The sequence below is a fragment of the Microtus pennsylvanicus genome, chromosome 7 (genome assembly GCF_037038515.1).
Source record: "Microtus pennsylvanicus isolate mMicPen1 chromosome 7, mMicPen1.hap1, whole genome shotgun sequence".
In the NCBI taxonomy this organism is placed as follows: domain Eukaryota; kingdom Metazoa; phylum Chordata; class Mammalia; order Rodentia; family Cricetidae; genus Microtus; species Microtus pennsylvanicus.
Window position 1 is genome coordinate 100,484,674 of NC_134585.1, and position 24,214 is coordinate 100,508,887.

Below are 24,214 nucleotides of genomic sequence, written 5' to 3' on the forward strand. Positions count from 1 at the left end.
GGCTGAGGGCTAAGTTTCTTGTGTAGCAATTGGTGAAAGGCAACAAAGCCTTAGCAACTGGCTCCTAGTGACCCGCGGGGCGCCTGGTAACTGAGGCCCGAGGCCGGCGCTCAGAAAGAAGCCGAGCTGTCCCTTTAAGGGATGGCCGCGGAGCCGTGAAAGTGGAGGGGGACGAGGGAGGGCGGGGAGGCAGGTCTGGGGGCGGACCTAAGAGGAGGAGGAGAGGGAGGAAGAGTTGCAGTTGAAAGGAGGTGGCGAAGGAGGAGTCAGAGCAGCTGCTGCCAGCCCCGCGGGCACCACCGGAGTCCTGCCCGCTGCCGCACAAGTGGCCACGGGCGCGATCCGGGCCAAACGCCTTGTCCTCCATGATCACTTTGGGAGCCGGGGGAAGACTTTGCTCGGCCGTGCGAACTGGTGTGCGTTGCCCAGGCTTGGCGGAGACGGTACAGCGGCAGCAGCTCGAGCAGCAGGAGCTGCAGCTGGAGCATCAGCAGCAGCCGCCGCCACAGAGTCAGGATCTCAGCGGCTACAGCCTGGGGCGTGTGCGTCCCGCGCCCAGCGGGCTCGGTTCCCCACGGAATGTCCCCGGGGCACCCCGCGCGCTGACCCTGCAGCCGCCTCCGCCTTGGGCGCCCGCCTCCTCCCTCAGGCGGGCTCGGTGATCGGGACCGCGAGCTTCCCAGCTCCTGGGCATTGGGGGAAGCCCCCGGGGGCGGGTGACCTCAGTTGGCCACGACCCAGCCCTCCCCCGTGCGGATCTCGCTTAAGATGGCAGCGGAGTCGGGGGAACTAATCGGGGCTTGCGAGTTCATGAAAGGTGAGGAGCAGCCGCCCGGCATCCTCCGGCCCTTCCACGCCACTCCCCCCAACTCCTCACGGCTCTCCCCTTTGTCCCAGCTTCTGCCATGGGTTTCTCCTCGGCCCTTGTCCCGCAGCTACTGCTGCTTGGCGCTTGGGCCCCTTCTCACCACTCAGCTCCCGGAGGACCCCCTGCTTCCGGCTTCTTTCTCGCGTCCTTGCTCTCTCTGTAGCTTCCTCGTACCCGGACAGTGCGGGCTTCTCTGCCTGAGCTCCTCCTCCAAACCTCTTTTGGGGAACCTGCTCGGTTTAATCATCTGTCTGCTAATCCTCTACCCCTCGGTGGCAGGCCAGCGCTTTCAGGACACCCCCCCCCACCACACCCCCTTGTCTTTCCTTCCTTCCTCTTGAAGTCTGCTAAACTGCAGGGGAAGAAGCTCGCCTCTCCCCGTTCCGCAGCAGCTGAGGTCTGGAGGTTTTCGAACCAAACTTGTGTCTCCAGTTTTGCGGGTACCCACAGCTCCTGTCTGTACCCGCCCGCCCGCAACCATGGGGTGAGGGAACACTGAAGATGTTCTGCCCCCTGCTGGGTCCTCATCTAGCCTCTTGGGAAAGTTGTGCTTTAGGGGCTGTGTTGCTTTCTGGAAGATCGTGTTTCTACAAGAATCCCACGTGTTAAAGGGCCTTTAAATGATGCCTAGCAATTATTAATCTCTCATGCATGATCTGCGATCTCAGCCTCACTTCCCTGTTTCTCATGTTTTCTTGTCTTTTAAACTTGTCTTTCAGATCGATTATATTTTGCTACTTTAAGGAATAGACCAAAAAGCACAATAAATACCCACTATTTCTCCACCGACGAGGAGCTGGTCTATGAAAAGTAAGTTTCCCTCTTTTTTTTTTTTTTTTTTTTTTGCACACCCCTCCCTCCGAGCTATTTAGCTTGCTGGTTCTTTCCCCCCAAGAGTCCAGGAGGCATTAGTAGCTTTTTAAGGACCATAGTTTTGGGGAGGGGCGCAGACAAAATTTACAGTTGAACCTGCCAACATTGCAGTCCTTTTAGAATGTCATGGGTATGAATTCTTCCTACTCCCACAGCGACTGTGGATTCCTCACACTCCCCAGAGTGGGACCAGGCAGTCGTACACTCTGTCACCACCAGACCTGTAATTGGCTGTGAATCAGCCACTAGGTATTTATGGAGAACCCACAGGGTACAGGCCAGTGTGTGCACTACAGGTGCTTAGGTTTCGCAGTTCACAAGGCTCCGGTTGTGTGGCAGGATGTTTTTGTTTGAGCAGACTGTTTTCAGAAAGTGGACCACAGGACTGCAGGGGGCTGGATCCACATTGTGGCTAGGAGGATGGTTTCCAGTGTGATTGAGTTATTTTAGTTAGGTGCCCTGACTTGATCTGACTTGATGGTTTTATTGGTTTTTTTTCTATCTTTGAGTAATAGAAAACTGCCTAAATAGCAATAATTTTTTTTGTTGTTGTTATTTTGCTCTCCTGGATTAAGATCTGAGAGTGAAAAATCAGAACCCGGAACTGAGTTCTGTAAAAGCCCATGGACGTAAAGGAAAAGGCTATTTGAATATTTTAAGCACAGTAAGACATTAATTGGAGAGCTCCATTTCCATTCGATGGAAGCAGTAAATCTTAAGAACTAGAAAGGCAGGACCGACTTATATTCTCTTACTAAAAGAGCTGGCATTTCGGAGCCACCCCACAACCTCTGATTTAGACATTTAATTTTACTTTGTTGCCATCATAGTCAAGTGGACAGCTAATGAGTGGAGTTAAAGGAACCGTAAGAGCTGTCTAGGGTTGGTCCTGTTAGAATATCGGCAACTCAGATTTAGGGGTGCCATGGGGCCTTGAAGAGGGAAGAGTCTGGACCTTCAAAAACCTGTTTTATCTGACAGAAAATAATCCTTAGTTGTCACTTCATCCTAGGGGGTCTTGGGACTGATGTCCTCTGGACGGTTCTCTCAGTAGTGCTGGGAGGAGGATGCTTCTTGAATGGCTGAAGCGGGTGGGAATGAAAGAGGCTTTTGCTGCTGTCCATGAATGCCTCGAGCTGCCCAGGCAGAGAGGTCTGAGTCCCCGGTGTCGGATTACAGCGCAGCTCCTAGACAGAATGGAGTTCTGAGCAGCCTGTTCCCTGACCCTGTGCACCTGGATGATGTCACCACCAGCAGTGTTTGTTGAGTGGACACTCCATTGTTGGGCACTGTCGTGGCTTTCTTTTTGTTAGCTGAGGGCCTAGGGACGTCTTGTGTGCCTGAGAGTAGGGACTGCGTATGCGTGCTATTTTGTGCACTTCTGCAGGGTAGAAAGTTTATTAATATGCATTAGAACAAGCTTCGGTTAGTGAGGGCTGAGTCACGTCCCTTGGGATTGCTAGGTGATAGACTTCACAAAGATTACAGTTAATCAACTAAACACAGTGTATCATGACTTTTTAGAAATTCTAATAATGAAAGTTTTGTGTAATTTTAATGTTTGTACTTCAGGATACAAATTATATGATATATATATTTTCCACCATGTTCCTCATGTTTTCCAAGGACAGACTTGCTTAGCGAACCCATCTGGTTCACTTTGTGAGTTTGGATGTGAACTTGAAGCCATGAGAAACTGAGAATGGTGGCACACCCCTTTTAATTCTAGCACATGGGGAGCAAAGGTAGAGGCAGGTGAATTGCTGTGAGTCTGAGACAGCCTGGTCTACTCAGAGAGTTCCAGACCAGTTAGAGCAACATAGTGAAACCCTTTCTCATGGAAAACAAAACCAAAACCAAACCAAAAACTGGGCATGGTGGCTTATACCTGTAACCACTTGAGGAACAGAGGCAGGGGGTTGCTTGGAGTTGGAGGTGAGTCTGAGTTATACAGTGACTTCCAAGCCAGCCTGAGCTATAGAGTGAGACAAGGAAAGATTTTCATCCTGAACACTGCATGTACATCCCCCGGTTTGGTGTTCCACACCATGCTACAGTAGCGGCTAGAGTCCCGATTACCTGCACAAACGCATCTTTTCGTTTTCCCAGCATATCACACTATGCTTGATGGTACAGGGAGTAACGTGATGAGCATCCATGTTGCTCTCAAGGTTTAAGGAACTCCAAACCTATATGGTTGGTTGCTAAGGGGAACTGCAATGAAAGGGAATAAAGTTACCCGAAGGGGAACCTTATCCCTGGACTAGGAAGGGTGAGGACATGTCCAGCCGACATGTTCATAAGAGGTTCTGTGGAGATGCTAAGACTGGCTTGAAGGATGGACAGGTGTGCTCTTTGGATATGGGTGTGAGAGAAAAGGAAAACGAGGCTCAGGAGGCATAGTGAGTCCTTCACCGTGCCTGGTGTGTATACAGGTCACACGGGGGGAGGTGTGGAGTATGACACTGAGAGGACGGGTGGGGACAGACTGAATGCCGGCGTGAGGAACCTGCAGTCACCCCGGCGTGCCTTGAGACTCTTAGAAGGGCTCTGGGACCCAGGCTAACTGCAAACAACGGCGTTCACAGCGCATCTCCCTCTGTGCCAGATGCTCTTGTAGGTGTTCTGTGACTACAGAATCCGCGTTTCCCCACAATCCCACGAAGCAAGCGTTACTGCTGTCCTTTGATCCAATAGTGCCAAAAGGGATGGTGAGGTTGGGTGCGATGCCCACAGTCAATGAAATAGTGACAGAGCTGACATCCGACAAATAGTGTAATAGCATTTAAGGCCCATTGGAGACCGTGTGAGAAACCATGCAGAGAAGCTTTGGGATGTTTAGCGGGAAAGAATCAGTGCCTGGAGTGAAGGGGTGTCGATGAGGATGAAAAGGCAGGATCTAAATCTATGTGTGGGTAGTTGATGAGGATGCCAAGGAAAAGGAACGGGGCGGTTCTCAGAGTAGTCTCTTCACAGTGGGCCTGAGAGCCTCATGAGCTGGAACAAGGAAACGGGGCAGTTGATTGGCTTTGGTGGTAAGAACAGGTGTTCTGTCTTGGTCAGAATGAATTAGAGAAATGTAAGGGATAGTTATATCATTTGAAAAGCATATACCTTAACTAACTAATTAATTTCCTTGTCAAGACAGACAGGGTTTTCTCTTTGTAATAGCCTTTACTGCCTTGGAGCTCATTATGTAAGTTATTAACTTAGACTCACCTTAGAGTTCTAGGCTGCTCTTGAACTCACAGAGATCCACCTGCCTCTGCTTCCTGAGTGCTGGGAGGCTGCGTGCGCACCTTTGAAATAACTTAAAGTTGGAAGTTTCCCAGGGACACCATGCAGTGTAAAGAATGGAGCTATTTCTGAGAAAGAAGAGGTCAAGGGTTTTCAGGATGAGGGGAGTAAAGAAAGACACCATAAATAATTAGCCAGCCAGGAGTCAAAACCTGAAGGAAGAAAAGAGTGGAGGGCGAGTGGCTGTGGAATGCGTCTCTTTGGCCTGCGAGTCCATGGGGCCCAGTGTGGCAACCTGGGTTCTATCTATGGACTATGTCCTGAGGACAGACACCCTAGTGCGCAGTCTTCAGAGAAGGAAGTGTGTTTAGGTACATTGTCACATGGGGCCTCATGTAGCTCAGTAGCTATAATTATTTGCTGATTGTCCCAATGAAATGTCTCCTGTCTGAGTAAATTATCACCTCAAAAACTATTAACCAGGCTCTTTAAATAAGAGTATGTTTAGTTCGGATACAGCTGTGTTTTGTGTAGAAGTCTGTTGAGTTATTAAAGGAGGCTCGAACTCCATGATTGAAACAGTGACCTTCTGAGAAGCAAAATGGCTTCATGAGGCCAGACTATGAGATCGAAAATTTGAACTTACTTTCTCTGTCTCTATTTCTCTATCTCTCTGATTTCACTACACATCCCTAGCTGGCCTGCAACTTGATGTGTAGAGCAGACTGGCCTTGAACTCACAGAAATCTGCCTGCTTCTCTTGAGTACTGGGACTAAAGGCTTGCACCACCATGCCTGGGTTCTACTTGGTTTTTAACAGACTATCTTGTTCCATGAAGGTCTGAGACGTCTTAATAAAACATGGATGATAAGAAATCATGCTTTATCCTTGGGTTCTGCGTGTTTTCATAGGCCAGAGTTAAAACAAGAGACTAGGCTAAAATATTAGTGGTTCAAACATTAGTTTCAGACCTAGAGCCTTTCAAAAGTTTACCTGCATTGAACTGAACTCTCCAAAGCACTCCCCTCTGCAGAAGACCTGGTTCTTTGGTGTTGGAGATGGAACCTGTCATCCAAATAGAGGCTAACTTTTAGTAATGTGGGTCATGGGTTTTGGCTCAAGAGTTAGCAAAGTAAAAAGTGTTCATTGTCAGAACCCTTGTATTCTCTCCTTGGGTGTGGCGTTGGATGCTAACGGTGTGGGATGCCAGTCTGCGAAAAGGAAAGTGTGTAATATATGTTTTCAATCATATGCTTTTTCATTTTTTCTGCCCTCGGGTTTTGTTTGTTTGTTTGGTTTTTGAAGAAAGGCACTAAAATTTCATGACAGAGCACTAAATAAAGATGCCAAGACTGAATGGAATTTCTTTGGTGAATCCAAGGATTGTCACCCAAGTGTTTTAACTTTTTAAGAGTGAGCAGCATTGACTGGGGTTATACCTCAGTGGGAGAGTATTTGCTTGGCAGTACAAGGCTCTGGGTTGAATCCCCAGCACTGGAATTGAAGATTGAAAGATGAACAGTCTTGGTTGGACGTAGTGGCTCCTGCTTGGGAAGCTGAAGCCAGATTGGTGAGCTCCTGCCTTTAAAAACAAACAAACAAACAAACAAACAAAGCCGGGCTATAGGTTCCTCTCTAGGGGTCTGTGACCTCCAGAGCTATGATTTACAACACAGGCCTGAATGCCTTCCTGTGGAGCAGGCCTCCAGCAGCAGCTGGTTACCTCCTAACCTTCATGCTGTTATTGCACTTTCTGGTAGGCGCATCTTGCTTGACAGTCTTGCCTTTTGTGCCTCTGTCCTGAACACACAAGTTGTAGGTATTAACTTGAGTATATATGCACCTGTGGTCACTATCAATGTTACTCTGTAGCCTGAATTATGAGGCAGTGCATGTATAGATATACATTTATGGTCAATTCTTCCTCTTCCTTTTCTTCCTCCTCTTCCTCCTCCTCCAGCAGTGCTGGCAAATCAAACCCGGAATTTTGTGTGTGCTAGATAACTGCTCTAATGTCGAGGCTCTAACACTCCTAGCCCTCACAGTTAGTTTTTTTCCTGTTTTTGTTTTCTGAGACATCTCACTTTGTAGCTTAGGCTGGCCTTCAGCTGTCCACGTAGCCTAGGCTGGTCTTGCATTCTTGATAACCGTCCTGTCTGAGCCTCTTAGGTGTAGAGATTACAAATAGAAGCCTCTGTGCTCAGTTCCTCACAGTCCATTCTTTGTCGCGTGACCCACCACCATCACGCCTTACTTTCATATTTGTTTAGGAACTTTCTGTGTTGACCTCTTAGGTTTTGGAAGTGTATATATAGTTGGTCCTTGGTCTCCATAGTGATAAGTTGCTACTCAGATTTTTTTCAGCTTGCCGGAGATAACCCTGGAGAACACACAGGTGCACTCAAATGCTGAGGAGTCTTCTTCCAGGGTTTGCTTCTCTCAGGCAGCAGGAGAGAGTGATCCCAGTGGGCTGTGGGAGATGGCGCTCTGTGCCAGGTCACCCCAGGGCGGTTTCATTATTTTGTTTGAAGTAGACTCCTAAGATATCAGATGTTCTCATTTGCGAGTTCATAAACACATTCCCAAGTCCAAAGTAAATGACTTATTTACTTAGCCACAGCTCAAAACAACTTTGTGCTTAAAAAAAAATTGAACACTTTTTTTTTAAATGGGATATAAGGTAGCACAACTTGAAATTTGTAAGTGGATGAAAATGGCCGTGCAAGAAAATAACAACACGTAGATGGAGTTGCAGGGCACTGTGCAAACTCACGCGCTGGAGAAACACCGGGAGACGCAGAAGTGGAGACAGAATGGAGGTCAGCGTAAGAAGCTGTGGTCTTTTGCGTTCGGAGTGAAGACAATGAGAACGCCTTACTGCCCTGGTCATTGAAGACATCTTCAGAGAGCGGTGTTTGATGTGTGATGAGCACGGGGCATTTTATGATGTCTGAGGGCCAGTACTACCAGTTTTCGTTCACTGTCCCAAGCCCTAGGCCTACACTGTGCTTGGCAGAAGAGTGGGGCCCCAGAAATTCAAGTGGAAGGAATGAGTGAGGCGGGCAGGCAGGCAGGGAAGAAGGCAGGCAGGCAGGGAGGGAGGGAGATTTCAGGCAGAGTCATCAAAGGTATGTTTAGGGCAAGCAAGAGTCTGTTTGGAAGGCAGTTGAATGGAGAGCAGGCACACAAGAGGCTGGACTTGGCTGTGGGATGCTGTATATCAGCCCGTTGGGCTTCTGATGAATGGGAAGGAGCAGACCCATGCTTGGAGCACAAGTGCTCCCATAGTTGGAGAGGACGGATGTTGGAGATACAGGTCTCTTTCGTTTGGATGACTGGGAGGAAATGGCAGGCGTAGCAGGTTTCTGGGTTTAAGTCTGAAGGAGGAGCGACCTGCTCGTGGCTGTGGTTCTGTTTTGTGTTGTGAGGTAGGAAACTGGGAGTACAAGGGGTTCCTTGTCGTGGAGTCTTTGACTTTTGTGGTCTTAAAGCAGAATATAGACAATCCCTCACCCGGACACTTGCCAGTTTAAAGGCTGAGGAATTGTGCAGGACAGCTGATCTCAAGGCCTCTGGAGTTATGGTTTGGGTTGGACCTTCTAAACTTGTGGATTTATTGTTTAGTTTTATAGGCTCTAATTTCAATTTAATGGAAAAAAAAGTTGTTTTAAAAAAATTAGTCCAATACTTGCAGGACTACCAAAGAAGTGTATATTGGGCAGGGCCATTCAAGTTCTGTTGTTGGGGTTGAAACGTTTAATCCTTGATGACCTAGATGAATGACATCTGATAAATGCCCACGACTCTTTGTGGTTGGTGATGAGGTCCTTCATAAGAAATGTTTGTGTTTGTGTTTGCTAAAGGTAGTAAGTGGCTCATGCCTGTAATCCTAGTGAGTTTGAGGCAGGAGGATTCCTGTGTGTTTCAGGCCAGCCCTGGGCTATGGAGGGAGAGCTTGCCTCAAGTAAACAAATGTTTGTATTGAACTGTAGTTTTAATTATTTTTGTGTTATTAGTGTGTGTGTGTGCGTGTGTGTGTACATCCCATGGTGCAAACGTGAAGATCAGAGAAGAGCTTTGTCGAGTCAGTTCCCTCTTCCCACTTTTCCATGGGGTCCAGGGATTGAACTCCGGTTGTCAAACTTCTCGTGGCAAGCACCTTCACCGGATACACCATCTCCTCAGCCCCTGAGCCACAGTTTTCAAATGAAGCCTTTCTGTTATTAATCAAGTTAGTGTTTTGGTTTTCAACATATTCCTATCTCGTTGATGAGTGGAAGAATTTGCTAGTTGGGCTTTCTTTGGTTCTAAGATACAATTTTCTTTTGAGGTCTAGAAGAGGTGCTTTGTTTCAGATTGGTCTCCTTCGTCAATCTCTTGAAGTAGAACATTTTATTGTTTTTGATCTGAGCAGCTGACAGTTCACTAAGGTACCTCATACAAAGAACTAGAGAGTTCCATATGTGTAATCTGGAAGAGCTAGAGCCCAGCTCATGGCTTCACCTACCCTAGGCAAGTGCTCTGTCACCAGACTACATCTTCAGCCTACAGAAACCTTAACTGAAACGCCATATAGCCTTCTAAAATGAACCTGTTTCTTTCTGTCTTAATGAATGGACTGATTGTGCTCGGCAGTAGTCAGACTCCATGGTTAGGAGTCCATTCACTAAACGGTTCACTGATTCAGGTTTAAGGCTTTCTAAAGATTAAAGGCCTGGGTGGGTGAGGCGGCTCAGAGGATGAAGATTCTTACTGCCAAGTGGGGTGAGCTAAGTTCAGCCTCCGAGACTCGCACGGTGAAACCTCTCTTGAGTTGTCCTCTTATCTCCGCATACATGTGGCATGCGCATGCGCGTGGACAGATAAGACAGAGAGGTAGGCAGACAGACAGACAGGCAGACAGACATATGCAACAGACGTAGACAAGCAGATAGACAGGCAGACATACAGATATAGACAAGCCGACAGGCAGGCAGACAGACATACAGACATACAGAAACACACACACACACACACACACACACACACACACACACACACACAGAGTCCTGCACTTTTCTTCTATATCAATGCCTACTGTTATCTAGCACTTTGACTTCTGTTGATGTTATTTGGTTAACTTTTATTGATAGCATATATAAATGAAGCTCTTTCTCCCCCCCCCCTTACTCCTTTCTTCCTCTCTTTTCTAGTTTCCTTTGGACAGGGTCTTGCTCTATAGTCCACACGAGACGGACTTGAGCTTGTGATGATCCTTCTGCTGCAGCCTCCCGCGTACTGGGGTGACATCTGTGTGTCATCATAGTTGGCCTTGAGTCAAATACTTTGCTTGCTCACTGGTAGGTTAGTCCTCCTGCCTCTGACAGCCGCTTGCACCTTGATCTGCTGCTGAGACTAAACACACAGTGGGAGTAGACACCAGAGATCTCGTTTTCTGAGCACTGAGTTTGAAACAAGACTGGACGTTGTATGAGACTGAGCCCCTTACAAACACAGCTCAAGGGCTTGCGTGGGTTCATGGTGAGCTTTAAGCAGAAACAATCCCACTTTGGTGTTTTGCTTACTTATGATTTGGGTCCACTTGGATTGCAGATTGGTGAGATTCCTGAGCTAGCAATCCTAGCATAACTGATTTCTTTCTAATATTTATTTATTTGTGTGCTTATAAGTGTGTGTTATATATGTAATTGTTCATTATATGCAGATGTGTGTGTTTTATGTATGTACTTTGTGTGTGTGTGTGTGTGTGTGTGTGTATACAGTGTATTTGTATAGTAGGTCTACCTGAACATGAGGTGTCTTCCTCAGTTGCTCCCAATTTTGGTTTTTGAGACAGGGTCTCTCACTGATTTGGCAAGGCTGTCTGGCCAGGGTTTTTTACCTGTCTATTTCCTCAGTGCTGGGGTTACAGGTACCTGTGGCCATAAATGGCTTTTCCACAGATGTTGGGGATCCAAACTTACACCTGATGCTTATATGGCAGACACTAAACTGACTGAGCCATATCCCTAGTGCCTGTAACTGGTTTCTTAGTGTAGACATTTCTATTCCTTAAAGGATAAGGAACTCATATAGGATTTCCATTAGTTGTGGAAATAAAATTATTGCTCTGGAGCAGCAGAGTAGATCTGAAAATCTTAAAAAGCATTTTATTTGCTGACTGTGAGATTAAAGGAAGGTTGAAGGGTCTTTTCAGGAAGCTGGGTGGGGTGACTCTGTGAAGTGCCGTCTTCCTGGTTTTGTCCACTCTTTCTCCATTGCCGGCATTGGGCTTGGTTCCACGGTGCTCATGGGACACATGTCTGCAGTTCTGGGACACCCAAAGTAAGTGCTCTGGAAAAAGTAAACTGGAAAAAAACTCTCTGAGACTGGATTGAAGAAGACCTTTTAGGAAGGGCATTCTGATGGGATGGGCCTATTTATGGAGCAGGCCTCATTTGGAGCAAATCAGTCATGAAGATGGGGTGGTAGAAGACTGTGAGGTGCCTCAACTTTTCTCGCCCAAGAGGGCTGCTTGATCTCACCACGAACAGGCCCTTTACTGTCCCTACATATTTGTTTTTTTGGGGTCAGTTTTGTTTTTTAAGTAAAAAGATTTATTTTTATGCCTGCAAGTGTCTGTGTGTATGACATGTCTGCAGGCCCTCGGAGGCCAGAAAAGAGAACAGAGTCTCTTGGAGTTACAGGCAGTTGTGAGTCACCTAGTGTGGGTGCTGGGAGCTGAACACAGGTCCTCTGGAATAGCAGTACATGCCCTTACCCACTGAACCGTCTCTCCAGCCCCTTCGCCTTGTTTTGTAACCAAGTGTTATGGGTCGCCTCACTCGCCACACTCAGCCTGGCATAGTTTAGAATGTTTAGAATGAGACCGTTTTTCTTTTCTCCCCTTGTTTTTCATGTGAACCAACCATGTACAATGTACCAATCCTTTATTTATTTATTTAACCGTCCCCGATTGGTGCTAGGGATGCCCAGGAATTGACTTTTAGCTCAGCTGTTTCATAAAGCTTGTCCTGCAGTGGGTTTTAGACAATATGCTTGTTAAATGTTAAAGACTTAGACCACTGTGAGCCCTTTGAAGTGGGAGAGACCTGTAGCATTTCTCTCTCTCACTCACTCTCTCTCTCTCTCTCTCATCTCTCCGTTTTTCGAGACAGAGTTTTCTCTGTAGCTTTTGGAGCCTGTCCTGAACTAGCTCTTGTAAACCAGGCTGGCCTCAAATTCATAGAGATCCGCCTGCTTCCTGATCTGCTTCCTGAGTGCTGGGATTAAAGGCATGTGCCACCCCCCCCACATGTTTCTCTTTTGGCAGGGTTTGATGTTTCCCAGGTTAGCCTTGAACTTACTATGTAGCTGAACATGACCTGTTATTTACCTTGATATGCTCCATTTTGTATAGTTCTGGGGATGGAACCAAGGACTTTGGGCAAACACTCTACCAAACAAGCTGTGTCCTTCAGGTCTTTGAAGGCACAACAGCGTCTGTGGAGTATGTACATTTGGGGAGCGATCTAAGAGGTGGGGATGGAAAAGGATTTCACTGAGGAAGGATGACTGGACTGAGTGAGACCTAAGGCATGGGTAAGTGTTAACCAGGGGCGGATAGTTGCGTAGGCTGAAGGCACACCTTTGATTCCAGCACAGAGGCAGGAGAATCTCTGAGTTCGAGGCCAGCCTGACCTACAAACTAGTTCCAGAACAGCTAGGAACACAGAACAACAGAACACAGAGAAACCCTGTCCCGAGAAACAAAAACAAAAACCAAACAAGCAAAAGTCTCCAAAGAAAGAGAAGGTAGAAGCCACACTACCTGGATCCTTGGAGGCAGGGTTGAGGGTGTTGGTTCTAATTCCAGGGGCTTAGAGAGGTAACATGATCACTGCTAACCACTGAAACAACTAAAGCTCAAGAAAGTACTTTAGAGTCCTTTTCAGAACCTGAGAGAGTTAGCCTTTTCTGAACAGTGGGCCGGCCATCACTCTGTTTCTGCCAAAGCCATGGGAATACTGTCTGCTTAGTCACCTTGCTTTCAGTAGCTGCTGGTGAATAACAGGGTTAACTCGCATGGTTTGAGAATGTTTCTGTGGGAGTGAGTTTTATTCTTAGCAGAGCATTCCTGGAGAAGCTGCCTCCTGCTTTCATTAGTTGGCATCTCGAAGGGGCTTTCCCTCCATTTACTTGCTCCAGAGCAAAAACACATGAAATTGTAGAGCTGTATGCTAGAAGGTTCCTTGACAATCTCTGGTCTTGTTTATTGGCTTTAAGGCAGAGTCGTCACTTGGCTTATTTTACAACTGAAGCCCAGGGCTAAAGAAAGTGCTAAGTGGAGGTTCCTCACATTCTTAGCCGGAGGCAGCTGGGATTTCTTGAAAGGCTCTATCCAGGGACTGGAGTTGATATGAGACCAAGGTACCTAGGGATGACCCGTGATCAAATCGGTACTGGAATCCTATGATACCAAGTGGCCTTTAGTTCTTTTCCAGGTTGTCCTGTGCACTGTGAGCTTGTTAGGCGCTCAGCCACTGGCATCTGTGACTGTGGCGGGTTGTGCTCTTAAGGGCACGAATGGGCTCTCTGACTTGTGCCCCAGTGTCTTAGGTTAGTATTCACCAAGCAATTAGGAGCTTCTGAAAAGGTGATCGTTATGAGTTCCTGTCATGACCAGAACCATTTGGTTGGAGGGATGCATCAACTGTAAGGCAAACATTAGCTGGTGGATGAGAGGCAGCACTGGTTAATCTCAAAACCAACCAAACAAAATAAAGCAAAACTGTAGACAAATGGACGTCTGTGTAGCCTGTGTGTTGGAAGGACAATGCTACTTTAGCATTAAATGTATTTGCTGTAATACTTCCTGGTTTTCTCTGTAGGTGGTGAATTACTTGTGGGTAGGGAATGGCCAGCAGTGGGCTCTCCGCAGGTAATGGAGAGAGCAAATGAACAGGCACAATCAATGGTGCTCTTAAAGAAGCTACAGGAAACTCTGTCTCAAAAAACCAACCAACCAACCAACCAACCAAACAAACAAACAAACAAAAAAACTCCAAACAGGGGGCTGGAGAGATGGCTCAGTGGTTAAGAGCATTGCCTGCTCTTCCAAAGGTCCTGAGTTCAATTCCCAGCAACCACATGGTGGCTCACAACCACCTGTAAAGAGGTCTGGTGCCCTATTCTGGCCTGCAGAATGCACACAGACAGAATATTGTATACATAATAAATAAATAAATGTTTAAAAAAAAACTCCAAACAAAAAAAGTTAAAGGTGGCTGGGCAGACGGTCCAGTGGATAAAGGCTTGTCTGATAACCAGAGTTTCCATTGCCAGAATGCACAGACGTACCCAATGTTATAGCACAAGAGTCTGTAATTCTAGCTTGCTCCTTGATGGTAGGCAGAGACAGGGTGCTCTCCAGAAGCCTCTGAGCCAGGTATTCTGGCTCAAACAGCTAGGAAGAGACTGACTCATACAAGGAGAGGTGAGGACCAGCACCTGAAGGTTGATCTCTGATCTCCACATTCATCAGAGGCTCCACACAAAGCATGTACATACAGACACACAGACACAGACACACACATGCGCAAATGAAAAAGAATTTGTATGCCTTATACTCTTATGGTATTTTTTATTCTATTTTTTTAAAGTAATACTCTTTTTGGTTTTATAATAACTCTTTAATGTTAACTTGTAGCATCTTGCTTAGAAGGGGTGTCCATGAATTTTATTTTGTGACAGGAGTAGGCAGTGCTTGCCGTATAGCATTTCTTTGTGTCGAGGGGTTGAACAATTTCTCATGAAGCTGCTTCTTCTTCCTCTTCTTCTTCCTCCTCTTCTTCTTCTTCTTCTTCTTCTTCTTCTTCTTCTTCTTCTTCTTCTTCTTCTTCTTCTTCTTCTTCTTCTTCTTCTTCTTCTTCTCTTTCTTCTTCTTCTTCTTCTTTCTTCCTTCTTCTTCTCCTCCTCTCCTCCTCCTCCTTCTTCTTCTTCCTTTTCTTCCTCCTGCTCCTCCTCTTCTCCTCCTCCTTCTTCTTTCTCTTCTTCCTCCTTTTCTTCTTCTTCTTCTTCTTCTTCTTCTTCTTCTTCTTCTTCTTCTTCTTCTTCTTCTTCTTCTTCTTCTTCTTCTTCTTCTTCTTCTTCTTCTTCTTTCCTCCTCCTCCTCCTCCTCCTCCTCCTCCTCCTCCTCCTCCTCCTCCTCCTCCTCCTCATTCTTCTTTTTTCTACAGGGTTTCTCTTTAAAACATCCCTAGCTGTCCTGGAACTAGCTCTTGTAGACCAGGTTGGCCTCAAACTCACAGAGATCCTGCCTCTGCCTCCCAAGTGCTTTGATTAAAGGTGGGTGCCACCACTGCCCGGCTTTGCACTAAGCTTCTAATGTGTAGAAATAAACGTAGTGGTGCTTCTAGTGATGATTTCTCTCAGAACAGACTCACATAAATTACAGCTCACTAGAAAAAGCAAAGATAATGATAAGCCATAGGTTTTGTAACTCTTGTGAGAAGAGCAGGACACGCTGGCGTGGCTGGTGGTCTCTGGGCTCAGCTTCTATTTCCCATCACACTGTGGACTCCACACCTGTGGGCAGCTGGTGACTCCGGAAAATGTTTTGTCTGTTTGTGGACTTCTCCTCCTTTGCCCTCTGACAAGGACACAGCCTTTCTTCTTTTTCCCCTGCTGCTTTCCATCTACAGGGCTTCCTATGCTGCAGTTGGTTCTTTGAATTTCTTTGCTGTCAAAACAAAGCCATGTGATTTTAGCTCTTTCCACTTATTGAGTGAAGAAAACCTGTTGCCCGGTGTTCATTTCTTAAGCTTCTCGGGATTCATCTTAGTTACTGATCTAAAGTTTGCTGACGTTGTTAGAGGAAATGAATATATTGGTGGGGAGATTGGTTTGTTTATCCATTCATTTGGAGATGAAGGTGCTATGATACAATGAAATGCTATATCCAACTCTTCCAATGAGGCTGGAATATTGCTCCCCTCCTTCAAGACAAAACAGGGCCAGGGTCTTTGCTTGCCATTGGATCTGGAATTCAACCAAACAGAGGAGCATTGACTCGTGAGTGCTTGGACTACACGTTCAAGAGTCCACTCCACCTTCAGATGTTTTCTTCCAAAAAATTAAATTAATGTATGTGTGTGGTTCATGGGCCAAAAGTGAATTTATGTAAGTGGACTTCATTGTTCACCTGTGCAGCTCTGAGAACAAAGTTGATGTGTAGTGGTTAGGATGAAGCTGGAATTACACGACTTATTCTCTGTGCTTCTTTTTAAATTTAAATTATTTTGTGGGTTTTCATTTTACTGTTTACGTGTGTGGGTGTTTTGTTTGCATGTGTCTGTGCACTGTGTGTACAAAGCACATGGAGGCCAGAAAAGGGCATTGGATTGCCTGTGACTAAATTTACAGAAGGTAGTGAGTCACCATGTGGATGCTGGGAATTGAACCCTGGTCTTCTGGAAGGGCAGCCAGTACCCTTAACCACAAAACCGTTACCTCTCTTAGCCCCAATTTTCCTTTTCTGAAGTTTGTTCAGTATGAATTTCAAAAGCTGAGATATCACCAAAATTCCATATTTAATTTAAAATTATACAAGGGTCAATATATATGTTCCAATAGGAAAAAAAAGCCAAGCTATGTTTTGTTAAATAGTGTTACTTCCGATGAACCCAAGAAGAATAAAATCTCTGCTGTAAAAATAGTGTTGCCCTTACCAGTGCAGTCGGGTACCTAGTTATATGCAGTTCTCATTTCCTGCCCTGGTCCTGGGGGTTGAACCTGTGCCTTGTGTATGCTGAGTGTGTGCTGTGCTGCTGAGATCACACCTCCAGCCCCCATTTTAGTAGTTTTCAATGGATTTTCCTTTATATTTATAGCTTAGCACCATTACAAACGTTAGAAATAAATAAGGAACTTCGAATCATTAGAAATTTATTTTTCTGGGTCATTTTGTGTTATATTATTTTTCCATGAACCCTGGGCATAAAGGCAGCCAAGTTTAGCTCTCTATGTTCCAAAGCATTCCCACCTTGTTTACCAAGGATAACACACACAAAGTCAGTATTTTTTTTTTTTAACTGAGGCCAGTAGGTATTGACAGACTTGTACTTGGAATGACATCTCATTTGGGTGGCAAAAAAGATTTAAATGCCTTCCTCGGCAAGAGGATGTTTCAAACACGGGCCTCTGCAAACTTGGTAGTATTTAATACGTTTGCGCATAAGGCTGAGTTGAATTTAGAGTACTGATGAGCGTTTCTGCATGGCGACTCATATTTTGTTGTATTGCATCTAGGACGTGCTTCCAAATGTGTGAGGTACAGATGATGGGGAGGCCCATATCTCAGCTGATTGGGTGGAATCTTCATGTAACATTCTCCATAATATGCCATGTTGCAGGCATTTGGCTGAAAGAGTCACTGAAATGGGGAGTTCTGAGGACTTTGAGCAAAGCTTAGTGAGGGCCCCCCCGAATGTGACTGGGAAGGCTTTGTGGAGGGGGGAGGGGAGAGGGGGGAGGGTGGACCGTTGCAGCAGGAATGGGTGAAGGGTTTGGAGGTAAGGGGTGGATGTGTCCTGTGGAATGGAGATCCTGAAGGGGACTTGTTAGTAGACAGGATCAGCCTGGAAGCCGGGAGCACAGTCTATTAAGCTTTGGTTGCTGGCGGTGGAGTCGTCCTTCAGTAGTGAGGGGCCGCTCAGCAGTTTTGAGTAATGGGAGGAGATGAAAGAAGTGAGGTTAGCTGCACGGTGAAATGCACCTTCATTGGGAAGGAGGCTGCGAATTCAGGCAGAACGTGACTAAGCTGCAGGGCAGCTGGGCTTCTGATGTCTCAGAGGGACCAGAAGGGAGGGGTATATGAGAATGGCAGCTTTTTGATAAAATAATAATTGTTTCTGCTGTACTATTATGTTTGAGAGGTTTCATGCTTCCATGACTCAGAAAAGCTCAGGGCTATTTTGAAGGAAAGGTGGTTTTCGGCGTACTGTGTTTGAGGTGTTGGAAGGCACTGAGTTTGAGGTGTTGGAAGGCTTGTAGATGGTGGGTCCAGCACAAAACCGAAGGCGAAGACCATTGCTGGGTCAGGGGCGAACAAGAGCACTCTTTCCCATTAGGTCACCGATTAGACTCTTGGCAGAAGATGAGGGATTTACATTCAGGTTGATGACTGTTTTGGAGACGTCAGGGTGGGTGTGGGAAGGGGAGCCAACATCTTCTAATACAGGAAGTATAGGAAGAATGGGCAGGGAAAAAGGATGGCTGCATTTAAGATACATGAGTGTTGAGGGTTTAAAGATATAGAGTCAGAGTTTATGAGTCCGTGAAGAAGTGAAAGCAGGAAAGAGCCCAGTGGTGGTGGCGCACACCTTTAATCCCAACACAGAGGCTGAAGGATCTCTGCGAGTTCAAGGCCAGCCTGATCTACAGGCTCCAAAGCTCCACAGAGAAACTCCATCTCTCGGGGGAGTGGGAGGGAAGGCAAGAAAGAGTGTGTTCCACGTGAGTTAATTCACGTTCCTCTTTCCCTTAGTTACTTTTCAATCCTTTCATCTAAATGACAGCAAGGAGTTAGAAGGACTTAAGACTGAAAATTGCCCCAACAGTTTTCTGTTAAGAGATTGGTTAGAACTGTAGGGCATCAGTAGGGTGGAATCATGAGGTACCTCGGTTGGCACGGAGCAGACTACTTAGGTAATGAACCTAATTCTGGAGATAATTGAAATTTGGTTACAAATTAGGTGAAGTTAAAAGTGAGCATCTATATTACTGAAAGCTGTGCTTGTACTAAATGCTATTTTATGTGTGTGTGTATCTCAGTTTCTATGCAGATTTTGGACCTCTGAACTTGGCAATGGTGTACAGATACTGCTGTAAACTAAACAAGAAACTAAAAGTGAGTATTCTAGACCTGTTTTATGTTTCACAATTGCGATGTTTAAACCAGGAAACTTGCCCCGTGGGACTGTTTTGCACCCACACTATTTAATCAGGTGATTGGATCTTCAGAAATTTGTGAGAGTTCACCCAGGAGTTGAAATCGATCCCCCTGGTGATGACAAAGGACATATTAACCTCTTTCTTTCTTCAGGACAGCTGCAACATGAGCTGCATGAAGTCCTTGCAATTGTGACCTAAGAAAGGGGCACAGCCTTTTAGGTTGTTAATGAGTTTCTGTCAGATTCCCTCAAAGGAGAATTTTTTTCCAAAGCCTCCAGATCTGCTTGCAGATGCTATTATGGGGTGATGAAGGGTCTCCTCAGGCACATAACCAGGTTTTGTTTGGTCAAGATGGAAAATTTTGCATATTTGTTGAGCGTCATCTCCATAGAGTTAATAACCAAGTGAGACCCATGAATCTGCAGTCCTAGAATTACCCGCTGTGGCAGAATGTGGGCAGGAATTCAGTATTAGCCTGCTGTGTTTATATTACATGAGATCCTTCTCATTTTCTGTATATGAATTGCGTATATGGATTTTGTCATGTAGACTTTTTCCTTTTAAACGCTGAGCGTCTAAGAAAAATGACATTTACAGTATTGAGTTTACTGCATGGAAACCATTGTTTATATTTTCTCCTTCCATTTTCTAAATGGACCTCTTAAATGTTTCAGTCTGGGATACAGTATACCATGATGTATGCTCATAGGGTAATCACAGACTTATGATGCCTAGTGTTTTATTTTTTATGCTGCATAAAGTGTTTCTGTTCTGCAGTACGGGGTCTCCCACACACAGCTACTCAGCGATTGCCTTTGGGTTTTTGGTTGAACTTAGATATAAATGTAGTCTGACGGAGCATCTCCTGTAGGATATATTGTGTGCTTTCTACATTTACAGAGTTTTCCATTGACATCACCGTGGTGTCATACAGTATGGTCATACAATGACATTTCAGCCAATAATTACATAGCACAAAAGCCTATCACACCCAACATGTTTAAAAATTAAGTCATGCAGTTTCATCTGACTTGAAAATGTACATTCATTTAAGAAAGCAAGAGCCAAGGAGCTGTTGTTTGTAGTTTAGGAAAATAGATATTTTTATGCTCATAAGGGAAGTAAATAATAATTTTTAAAATGAACTTGAAATGATTGGAAGGATCACTCGTCAGTGTCTAAACCTCATGTTTTCTTTGGGAGATCTAGAGGTTTCCTAGCTCTCTCTTTCCTCTCTCTTGCTCTCTCTCTCTCTCCCTCCTCCCCCCCCCCCGCATACATATGTGTATGTATAGGTGGTCTAGCAGAAGACATTGAGTATCTTGCTCTATCACTGTCCACCTTATTCTTTTAAGACAGAGTCCCTCATGATTTATGGAAGTGCATCATAGATATCAATATATAAAGTATGCAATATTACCTACTACATTTTAAAGAATTATATATAAAGTTCATGAGTGCGTAGCCCTGAGCCACAGGATTGTGGATTCTTCTAAAATGATTTTTGCATGTCTATGTTTCTTCTTTTCTTTAAGAAATATAAATTTTTATATAGTTAGTAATTTTATAATAAATAATATGTTAGTCAATATTTCTTGGTATAAATTAGGATTGGAAATAAACAAATGTTTCTATAAGTTAACATGACATTATATATTTTTAAAAAAGGGGTTTTTTTTTCCCCCCCAGAACCTGGAGCTTACTATTTGGCTATGCTGGCTAGGGCAAGTCTCTAGGATCTACTTGTCTGTTCTCTAGGTCTGGGGTTACCAGTCCATGTGGCTTCCCCATACCCTACTTTTACATGGGTACTATTTATTCAAATTCAGGTCCTTACACTTGTATAGCAAGTGATCTTATATCCACTATGCTGTCTCCCAAGCCCCTGTTTCCTAGTTATGCTATCATGTGGCTGGTATGAACTATGTACAAGTAATCATGGGAACTAAATACTATCTGGAGTTACCAGGGGAATAAATCATTATAGGAAGATGAATTCATGCATCTAACTCAAGTCTACTTACAGTGATTGTTTTCTTCTCTACCATATTCTATATGTAACAGTGAGTGGGTATAGAGACTTGCTTAAATTTTCTTTTATTTCCTAAACTTACATCGTTATGAAAATTCAGTAAACTTCAGACAGCCCCTCTGACTCATTCCCGTGATCAGTAATCAACTAGATGCCTGGAATGACATTGTTAGCTTTGATATAATTAATTGCTAACTTGGTAGCTCTCTGAAGGATTGACTTTTCAAAATTCAAATGTTAATTCTTTGAACCATACCAGATAGAAACTCTATCTCAGGAGACAAAAATTTACGCTAGCAATCCAAAACCAGAATTGCTCTGGACTTGTGAAATCTGTTTCTTCTCTATCACATAAGAATTCTAATCAGGGATGGTGGCACAGGCCTTTAATTCCAGTATTCAGGAGGTAGAGGCAGGTGGATATCTGTGAGTTTGAGGGCTGGTTTCCCAGAGCTTTATAGAATGGTAGTTAGGATTGTCTCAGAGAGTTTATATGAAAGATTACATTACTAATGTCATATCTGTAAGTTCAGACAGGAAATCTAATAACAATTCTGGGATGTTTCAAATACCTGTTGCAACCTTAGTGCTGTCATTTGCCTACAGGAAAGCTGGTCAGCATATGTCCAGGAATCTAAATGACAGCTGTCAAGACACAGGGAGATCACAGGGAGAGGTGGGAGGCCTTAAGAGAGATGTGCTACCTACTGGTGTCCCAGGTGAAGTCAGAGCTGGGTGTCATTGTTCACACTCTTATCTTTGCCTTGGGGGGGGGGTAATCTAGGCCTTGGGTTTAGGATCCTTCTGTGGTTACTGACCCAGGTGTTTCCAGGCCTTCTTACCTGTCCTGTGGCTGTGGCTGCCACCCTGGCACTCTGGCTGTGTTATTTCCAGAAACTTTAGACTCCACGCCCTCCTATTTGGAATGTACTCTTTCTGTTACACCCTCCTCACGGCAACACTCTCTCTGCCTCTGCCAGCAGCATCTTTACACTTGCAGTCTCCCCATCCTCCCAGAAGCATTGGTACCCGGCTGATGCCTCTCCTTCGCTAACCATGCTCCTTCATCTTGATCGGGGGCAGAACACCTGGTTACCGCACCTTGCAAAAGTCTGAGCTTGCCAGCTCCACTCTTGACATCTTCTTGTGGATCATTTCGTGTACTGATTTACTGGGAATGAAGGTATTCTTGTCACCCCAAGCCTTGCAGTTTACCCCACTCAGGCATTCAGTTCATCACCATGGCCTGCCTGTCTGAATGCTACATCCCACTGGCTTAAACCGAGAGAGATATGTTTGCAACCACGTGTGTGGTGTGTGTAGAGGTCAGAGGACACCTTGCAGGAGTCAGTTTTCTTCTATTACGGACATTCTGGGGATCAAACTCAGGTTGTTGGACTTGGTGACAAGTACCTTTACCTGGTGAGTCATCTTACTGTCCCCCTTTATAGTAGTATTTTAATTAGTAACTTCCTGTTAGAATTCTTCTCTTTTATGATTCCTTAATTTCTTTGTTTTTTTTTAATTCAAAAATTGATTAATTTTTAACAATGTGATTTAGGCACACATTATTTAATAATCTGGAGATTTTTATTCCTTCAAGTTATGATTTTATGATTTTTTTCTTTCCTAATTTCATGGCAAAAAAATGGATAATTTTTGCCATGAATTCTATTCTAATTCCCAAGTTTCCCTTCCTTCCTTCCTTCCTTCTTTCCTTCCTTTCCTTCCTTTCTTTTTTTCTTTCTCTTCTGTGTAGCCCTGAACTTGCTTTGTACACCAGGCTGGCTGGCCTTGAACTCAAAGAGATCCTCCCTCCTCTGTCTCGTGAGTGCTGGGATTCAAGGTGTGCATTGCCACACCCAGCCTATGTTTCTCATTTCTTAAATGTCATAGATATTTTCAGCTCAGTGCTTTGAGATGATTTATTCCAAATTTACTGATTTTTTTGATGTGTCCATGCACATTTGATTCCCAGTGACTTGACTTCAGTTTTAATTACATTGGTCAGAATGGGAAATTACCCATTATTTGAAGTGCCCCAAACAAAAGGCGTTATCCCTACTGCCGATAAAAACATCTGCTTGTTTTATACTGTTTAACAAATTGTTACTAACAAGATATGCAACCATACTACGTCAAAGTTTGTTATTTCTGATCAATTCTTATTGCGAAGAAGCAGCAATTAAAGAGGAGAGACTTAAATCGCAATGGAACAATTGAAAAACTGTGGTGTGCTGTTTATGTCCTCAGTGAGGGCTGGGAGGGCAGGAATTGTCAATCTGCTATTTCAAGGGATCTATAAACCATGAAATCATATGTACGCTTTGGTGTGTTCTTATATTTTCTTCTGGGAAGACTTATAGCACCTTGTTAATTCTCAGAGGTATCCCTAGTTCACTGAACTCCAATATAAATGCTTCGAGGCTGTGTTAGAAGGAGACAAAATCGGCAGTAATTAAAAAATAAACACTACTTTCTCCTAATTGAATCAGTTAAAAAAAATCAAAGCTAATTGGAAAGCCCGAGAATTTAATAAAAGTCATACAATTAAGCAAGGTTTTCTTAACGTAGTTGGTACTTTATTAATCATTGATTTTATTTTTCCTCAGAGAAACAGAAACTCTCAGCTTGGGTTAAAAAAAAAATTAGAAGAGAGGAGACGTTTTCTAGGGCAGCCACTTAAACCCAGAGCAGCTGCTGCTGCGAACCAGCAGGACAATTACAGTAATCTTGGACCATGTGGAAAGGATTCAAAGGATATTCAGACCTGTACAAAGGCTCCCCCATTACCTCTGCAGGATAAAAGCCCGGGAAGAGCGGGCGTCCTGGAAGAAAGGGTTTTGTTAAAGCACCGAGGGGCCGGGCAGGGGCTGGGCTCTGGGAATGCCCTTGTGGCTGAATGAATCAGGGCAGTAATTCTGTCCTGGAACCCGGGCAGCTGCCACGCTCTCAGGTGCTGATACACAAGACCTCTTTTAGTGCAATGATAGACACCGCCTTTCCATGACCACGAAAACAGGTCGCGTCTCCTCCTGCAGCGCTCTTCTGTTTCGGGATGATGGGTTTGGGGGAGAAGAAAAGCCAGCTACATTCTGGAGGCAGTCCATGTAGGTTTTAGAGGTGGTGGGACCTTAACTCATGGGAACAAGCACATTTGGAGCTCATCAGGCAAGGCATGGATGTTTCGTATGCATTCAGAAACTCTCAGCCGGAAGACCCTAAGAGAGTTCTCAAGTGCCTTCAAGTGTGTGAGCTGAACGGTTAAACA

General features: G+C 44.9%; 1 protein-coding gene across 4 annotated transcripts in view; it reads left to right on the plus strand.

Annotated features, from left to right (window-relative positions):
- Window positions 1–653: 653 nt before the first annotated feature.
- The window catches only part of Cdc14a (cell division cycle 14A), a 153,594-nt gene continuing 130,033 nt past the window's right edge, over window positions 654–24,214 (plus strand). For 3 of the 4 annotated variants that reach the window (XM_075981533.1, XM_075981531.1, XM_075981532.1), the window contains exons 1-3: window positions 654–817; window positions 1,588–1,678; window positions 18,792–18,867. In XM_075981533.1, the coding sequence (XP_075837648.1) occupies window positions 769–817; window positions 1,588–1,678; window positions 18,792–18,867 (216 nt within the window). In that variant the 5' untranslated portion in view covers window positions 654–768. The remainder of the gene's footprint in view (window positions 818–1,587; window positions 1,679–18,791; window positions 18,868–24,214) is intronic. The other variant, XM_075981534.1, reaches the window with a different exon arrangement.